We start from the raw sequence: 7,808 nt of genomic DNA, 5'->3' as shown, positions 1-7,808 counted from the left end.
TATGGTTCCAGTACGTCAAAGCTTTACAAAAATAGTCCAAGGACGAACCTTGTTCTATGAGATAAGGGTGCTACTGCTATTTACAACAAGTCACAATTTAGATCTGAGAGCATGAGAAGGCACACATCTCATTCCAAATTGCTTTGAGACTGTGTAATCATTGAAACCATGTCAGCCAACTACAGTAACTAAAGATAGATAGCCACCATTTCTGATCAACAAGATTATGATTGCGCCCACACATGGGATAGTGCTGAACTGAAGTTTAAACTTGACTACACTCAAGTCATTGTTATCCACTGAAGAAAAAAATATTTTATTTAAAATCTATCTATTTTGTTCATAGTCACCATCACACAGATTCAATTCACAATTCTGCAAAATATAGTTCCTGACTTTTACACATAGTGAAATTACAGTAGATCCACCTAAATGCACACTTACTGTCTTTCCATAGACTTTTATAATAGATGACCATTATTACTACAGTATTATTAATACAGTATAAAAAGGGGGTGCATAGTCAGTATAAACCTAGTTCATACACAATGCAATCTGCCCAATGTATAAAGAATCTCTTGTCACGAGCAATACTTGTGCAAAATGCTCTCAATATTTAACTCAACACGAGGTTTAAGTGGATGGCTAAATGGTCAACTGGGAATGTTGACTTTTTTCTTGTTTATCCCTTTCAAATTGATTTGAGGTTCAACTACTGTTCCATTATCAGCAACCCCAGCTTAATATTCAGAGGAATGATTAGTTTCCTCGAAATCCGATTTAAGAATTATGAAACTTTCTTTTGATTAACATAGTCTAAAACGTTCACAGTATTCTCATCAACACCAATCCATCAGTGGAAAGCACATTTTGGCAAGAACAAACTGAACAACCCCAAACTGTACAAGAACAGCTCTTGAAAGTACGAGTTATGTGCAAATAAAATAGAACAAAGAGAGAGAAAAAAATCTAATTAGCAAGATTTAAAGTCTTGTCTTCATCACATACAGTAAAGAACTCCAAAATAGTAGTCATGTACAAACATGAGTTCAGTGATATTATAACATCAACATAGTTTTTGAACCACATTTTGGGAAATACACCATACATTCAAGTACAATTTAAACAAGGAAATTTGCACATTTATATGACAATTTCCTCTCACAAAGAGGGGTCTGTTCTGTTTAATACCATCCAACTTTTTCATTTCAAGCCATAAACAAAATAACCCAGAATTCATTTCAGCCATAGATGAATGATTGAAAATAAATAATTACAGTTGTAATAAAAGAGATTGACCATGACCTGAGCAACAGATAGTATTGGTTCAGTTTAGTGGTTTATTAGTTATTCATCACCTATAATAGCAATTTGTTATTTCAAATATTTAACAATATGGTACTGTGTTAATGTATTGACAAAGCCAAGCATCTTTGGAGATGCAACAAAAGAATCAGATTGGAAAGTAAACATTTTTAACGCACAAGACATGAACATGGTTGAGAACATTATCACCATCAGAGTAATCAAAATACACAAAAAATTTAAATACAGAAACAATGACACATTTAAAGGAATGTAAATAGGACATTTAAAGGAATGTAAAAAGACCAATAGATAATTGGTTAATTCTCTGCTATGAACTAAAAAGGTGTATGGGACCATTTGTGCCTCATAGGGGAACAGATTTTGGTCCATCAAATTCACCAAAATTAAATGCTTTGTGGTCTAATGGATGCAAAATTGTGAGGAAAAAAAAAGTTACTGAGAATATTTACTTTCCTATTGGAAAGTAGGTCATTCACCTATGTCGCAAGCTGCTGTAAAACATCTGTGTCAAAGATAAGCTAGCTAAGGCTAACAGTTAAGAGACAGCTCTGTACCATATCTTGAAGGCAGAGCACAACTTTTAAAATTATATGGTGCCAAATATGTGTGAATATTTCCTTTGAATTTATAGCTTTTTGGTGAATAGATGCAATAAACAAGTTGGGTGATGGATTTCTTTTCACATTCTCAGGATTAACATTTTTGTTGTGTTGTGCCCATACCCAAACATCTTAAGACATACATGTATAAAGGCAAGTGAGGAAAAAACTGACTGGCACTGTTCTATAAAACACAAAATCAAATGAGAAATCCTGAGTTTTTAGCATCCATTAAAACAAGTTCCACAGGTTTGTATGGTAGAACAAACCTTTATCAAACGTAGACCTATAAAAACAATCAAAGGCAAGTTGCATTGGAACCAAAGCATGAACATACGGAATGGTGGTCAATATCCAGAACCAGGAACTCAAAAGGATGTTTCTAGTCAGTGAAACCCATTTGACAACTAGTTCCATCTTCCTCTTTCAAATGTTATGCAATTCACTTGTTTTGACAAAATCATCAAGGTTAATAAGTTCCCAAGTTGAAAGAGATGCATAGACTTCCCTTCTCTCAATCTTGTTAGTCAGTTTTCCCCCCCTTTCAGCCTGGAGCAGTCTAGGACTGGGAAGCTTTCATGTCATGGTCTTGCAGCAGAGGCTTCTGGGCGTGCTCAGAAGCTAGAGAATACAAGGTTTCCCTCTGGATCTGCTTGGCCTTATTGTAAAGCAGTACTCCAAAGAACACCAAGACTGTGCCGAAGGCACTAAGCACAGTGATGTGGTTACTGAAAACGATGATACTTAGCCAGATGGACATGGCGTGTTTGACTGTGCTTGCAACACTGTGAGGTATAGAAACAGACAGTGACTTGGTTAATAGAGCAAAATGTAAATCATAACAGTAATGCTTGACATTTGACATTTAGCTGTTTCGTTTCTCAAAGTGAAGGCAGCCAACTCTGTCTCCTACCTGAAAGTGACAGGGGAGATGCGTCCCATTAGTGCATAGGCAGTTACACTTTGGAAATGGAAAAGGGCCCCATCCAACAGCAACAGCAGAATAACATCCTGACTGAAGCTGAAACTCTTCCCACTCTTCCCAATCACTGGAATGTCCTGTGAGTACATAAGAAGAAGCACATGTCAAATCTGACACCCAGGTGAAATTCTTTAGTGAATGTTGAAAGTGATTACATTTATTGTATTTTTGACAAGAACACTAACCACAGAACCAACACTAGCATTTTTGGTACACACAAATAGGTGGGGATTTAGTGGGAAATTAAATTAATTCCACACAGCAGAGAGTTAGCAAGGCAGCATGCACAATATAAACTTAAAATAAAAGTGCAGGTTATTTGACATACCAGGAGAAAAACCCAAGCAGGTATGAGCATTATCACTGCAGCTGCGCTGGTGTAGAATTGCAGTTCTGGAGGACTAAGCATGAGACAAACACAAAGCATGTAGTACTGATGCAACGACAAATAATTTGCACTAAATATACACGCTAATCAGCAATTCCAAAATCTAAGTAAATAAAATAAGTAAACAAAACCACATACCTGAATTTATATGTGTCCCCACTCAGTAGTTTTTTTGAGAATACATTCTGTAAACTGAAACAAATAACAAATAGGCTGGGGTGGCAAGTGGATTTGTCATCGTACTTATGTCACATGATGGAATTCAATATAAAATAGGTTATTTTGGGGGTGTTTGTGTGTGCGAGCACTTGACCATGTGCGACAGAAATAAAGGAAGGCACAGATAGAGAAAGTGATTACATGGCAAATGTGTGCAAGTTTTTGATGGAATGGCATAGTATTAGGGTAACAGTAGACAGTACCAGTCCATGATGTTGGTGGAGAGGGCTGCAGAGAAGCCCAGCATGTTAAAGCTCATCTCTGTTGCTGTGCAGAGGGCCAGGCCAGCCATGACAGGGAAGAGAGATAGGTTCACCCACAGCCCTAAAAAAGTCCACAAACAAAGTGAGTTATCTTTGAGTCAATCAAAACTGCCTGAGCAACAGCTCAACATGTGGTTATATATTTTAACATATTCTAGGTAGGTTGTCCACTACTACACATACTCAGCAGTATGAAAATGTAAGTCAGGATCTTCTGTGAGTTGTACCTGTGTATTCCCCTAGGATGAGTCGTGACATAATCACAGTGAAGATGGGGGCAGAGCTCTTCACTGTTTCTGCAAAGGACACTGCCACATTTTTAAGACTCACCAGTCCCAACACCACAGTAGTAAACCTGTGAAACAGGAAAGATAGGGAGCATTTGACCTCGCCCTTTCCACGCCTTGACACAACAAAAGGTACACAAGGGCTGGTTGTCAATTTCTGTGATTGTGTGAAAACTAGTTTAATCAGTGAGCGGAGACTGTCCTTATTTCCTACTGACATAACCCCTTTTACTGCCACAGTTACAAAAGTTGATGACCATGGCTTTTCTGTCTGTGAACAATCATGATCATATTGCATTGAAACCACACCTGACAATTTTACAGTAACACCACAACTGACTGACAGCTGTCAGTTACAGTCTATATTATTGTGTGCTTAGAGACCCACCTCATGAGCCCTACAAACAACATGATCATGAAGAAGTTTGGTGGGAACTCTGCCCTGGACTTGTGCTTGTACAAGCAGCAAGGCACAAACATCTTGAAGCAGCCTATGACAGTTGTGGACAGCATTTGAACTGCACCTGCAAATATTCATACAATGAAAATATTTACTTGCATTGTAAACATTTACAACCTATGTTTTAATACAACACACTGCTGACAATGTGCATAAAATAAGCATTTAAATTCCAGCTTTCCTATTTATAAGAATGGGGGAGTGTGTCCCATGTGGCTTGCATACCTACCCACATTTCAAATGAAGATATTTCTAAAGCAGTCATGGTTTTATTCCTGAACATGGAAGATCAGGTCTTTAATTACTTAAACGTTTTCCACATTACAATGTACTGGAGGGGAATATCCAAGCACCTTCTGCATTGAGTTTATTCTCTGCTTATTCTGATAAGTAGTGAAAATGGACAGAAGAATACCTCTTTTCCTCCAATAATTCAATTTTTCAGTCAATGTATGTTGTTGTTCTTACCCAACATGCTGGGTTCCCCTTCCAGCAGCGACAGGATGTACTTGTTGAGGAAAAGTGTGCAAAAGCTGAAGAAGTACCAGAGGCCCAGATAGACCAGGGACCGTGAGTTCCAGACTCCAGAGTCTGCCTCGATCACTGTGGTCTCTGTGATAGTGATCTTCAGTACACGCTCTCCTGACATACTCTCACTGCGTGCCAACACCACACGCTCCTGACTATTTCTGAACGGGGTGAGGAAACGCCAAAAAGAATGCCTCATGGGTCGTTCGATGGCCATTGTAGTGCACCGTAACTCAGGACCACAGGTACCCAGCAAGTAAAAACCCAGAGGGTTCAGGGGCAGCGGCGTAACAAGGACTTGGCGGGCCCGAGTGCAGATCTCACCAACGGGCCCCTTACCGACCTATCGTCAGGCGAAATTATTGAGTTTTCAGTTTAGCGATGCGCAAGGAAATTTAGGCTACTCATGATGTACAATTAAGGGTAACGACTGCTCCTTCTATGTGAAGATAGATGACTGTTTTCAAAAGTGAACGGCTCTGACTCGCGAGTCTCTGGCTCTAGATTATGCTTGCTACAACACGGAATGAGCATAATGGAACAGTCAGTCATGAGCCGACATATCTGCGACGTTTGAAATAGAGCACAGAGATGAGAAGAAAATCTGATCATTTACCAACGCTTATCCGACGTTATGAATGACGTTTCGATCTGTCATGTGTGCTATCTGGGTACTATTAAAAAACAAACTGTCACTTCGATGGTGAATATTTGATTTTATGTTCGTTAGATATGCTAGTTTACATTTAGTCTATCTAGCTTTTGCTATTTTCCGACTACATCCTGAACATAGTTTACTATATCTAACCTGGCCGCTGCCTGGTAGCCTAGGCCTATATGTGCATTTTTATGACGTTTAATAGCCATGTCAACTGCATACACCAGACAGTAAACGTTATGTAATTATTAGCCTACCCTGGTGGCTGAGTTTCACACTCATTGCTGTTGCCGGGCTGGGGGTCAGACGTAGCGTCCTCTTCAACACGCTTCGCCACAATCCAAATGAGGATAGTTTTGACAGCTTTGCCACCCTTACATCTTGCTCTTTTCGTTCCTGCCGCTTTCTGGAGCCACTTTTATGTTAAAGGGCATGGCATGGGGTAGCCTAATTCGCTTAAAAACGCTAATGCAACACAACTGTAGTATCCCAACAACAACTGTCTGTGGTATTCCAACAACTGGATGGGAACAATCGTGTGTGGGTGGGCGGGAATCTTTGACAACAATATTACCCAGACATCCTTGCTATTTTTCGAGGGCAATATTACTTAATAAAAACGACATTTGTTTAATTCAGCAAAAGGCAAATGAGGAAAAATTAATTATTTGCTGTTGTTAACACTGACTGTTTTTAAATGTTTATTGGGCAGGTGATAGCTCATAATTCTGAATAACTGACACCATAATTGAGAAATGTTTGCGAATTGATAAGACTGGATCATATGTGAACCTCAATTTGTGGTATCACAGCGGTGCAAGGGGCCCGGTCAGATTGCCTGAAGTTGCCCGGTCAGGTTGTCTCACTTTTACGGTGAGATCGAGGACGGGCCCCCTTTCGCCACGGGCCCTAGTGCAGCTGCACTCCTTGCACTCCCTATAGTTACGCCACTGTTCAGGGGGATGATTTCATGTCAGTCCACCACCAATAGTTTGTGTGTCAGTCCACATGTGTTCAGCATGACCACTTGAGCACTCCCTCACCTGTAAAAACACACAAAATCAGGGTTTCCAGGTTGTCCCGACCCCCAACCTCTCAGAGCTCTACAGCAAAGCGATTACACGCCGAGCCCGTTCCATTGCACATGACCCTTCAAACCATTCTTCACATTGCTTCCATCAGGTCGCAGATCCCTGAACTGGGAACGGGCATTGTCGTATTCTCCCCTCTGCCCGAACATAATTTAACACAACACCCCGGTAACTACCATCTGGGAAGGTGCTATTCATGTGCTATGTACAGACTGTGGCAACAAAGTTCATTGAAAAAGGACAATATAGTATCAATATATCTATCAAATCTCTGTCTCTCATCGACGACTATCTTGCATCGCTACAGTTTCGCATAATTTCCCAACAATAGTTATGAGCTAATTTTGATATTGCTGTAAGGTGCAAGCGACCAAACCCGTAGCCAGGAAATGAAAAGCAAGCTTGCTTCTTATTATAGAAAGCTAGTGTTAGCTACATAACACATTTTATAGCTAAATGTTAATCATGGTGCGGGATAATTACAATGACAGTTAAATTATCTCGCTAACTGATTTAATCACATTATTTACCTTATAGTCAGCGTTAGGTTGAATATCCACTAGTTTCCACCGAGTTATGGAGATAAACTCAACCCGAACTAGATTTGAAATCATCTAACACAAATTAATAAAAACCGAACTGGTCCGTACTAAGAGTGTTTCACTTGTTTTAGTGAACATGGGTGGATGTGGTAACCTAACCCAGCTAGCTTTCTAGCACTGTTATGCGAATTGTAACGCAGCCCAGTAAGGAAACAAAATACAGTGGCATGCCCTCTCACGGACAAAGACATTAGCTAGTTTGTATTTTGGGAGAAGTGATCTTGAAAATTCTGTTTAGTTTTTTATGCTTTTTTTGGGCATAAATGCAAAATGTTATTGGGAATGTTATTTCCAAATATTCTTATCTTAAAGTGTGTTGTTAATTGAAAAATGTTCTACTATACTTCCTGCTTCAATGCAGCGTTTTCAAACATGTTGTGTTCAAGAGTCGTAACGTTTAGA

General features: G+C 39.5%; 1 protein-coding gene across 2 annotated transcripts; it reads right to left on the bottom strand.

Annotated features, from left to right (window-relative positions):
* Positions 1-295: 295 nt before the first annotated feature.
* si:ch73-236j9.2 (solute carrier family 35 member E2A) lies at positions 296-7,738 on the bottom strand. 2 transcript variants are annotated; one of them, XM_047039259.1, is made up of 10 exons: positions 7,335-7,738; positions 6,672-6,756; positions 4,996-5,332; positions 4,456-4,591; positions 4,008-4,135; positions 3,721-3,841; positions 3,437-3,490; positions 3,239-3,311; positions 2,842-2,987; positions 296-2,713 (listed from the first exon to the last, which is right to left on the bottom strand). In XM_047039259.1, exons 3-10 carry the CDS (start codon positions 5,270-5,272, stop codon positions 2,488-2,490), a joined length of 1,161 nt encoding a protein of 386 aa, XP_046895215.1. In that variant the 5' UTR covers positions 5,273-5,332; positions 6,672-6,756; positions 7,335-7,738; the 3' UTR covers positions 296-2,487. The 2 variants fall into 2 exon arrangements, with proteins under 2 accessions (XP_046895215.1, XP_046895216.1); XM_047039260.1 differs by having other exon boundaries at positions 4,996-5,335; positions 6,675-6,756.
* Positions 7,739-7,808: the final 70 nt, after the last annotated feature.

The sequence above is a fragment of the Hypomesus transpacificus genome, chromosome 18 (genome assembly GCF_021917145.1).
Source record: "Hypomesus transpacificus isolate Combined female chromosome 18, fHypTra1, whole genome shotgun sequence".
Taxonomy (NCBI): Eukaryota; Metazoa; Chordata; class Actinopteri; order Osmeriformes; family Osmeridae; genus Hypomesus; species Hypomesus transpacificus.
This window is presented reverse-complemented; position numbering and strand designations above follow the sequence as displayed.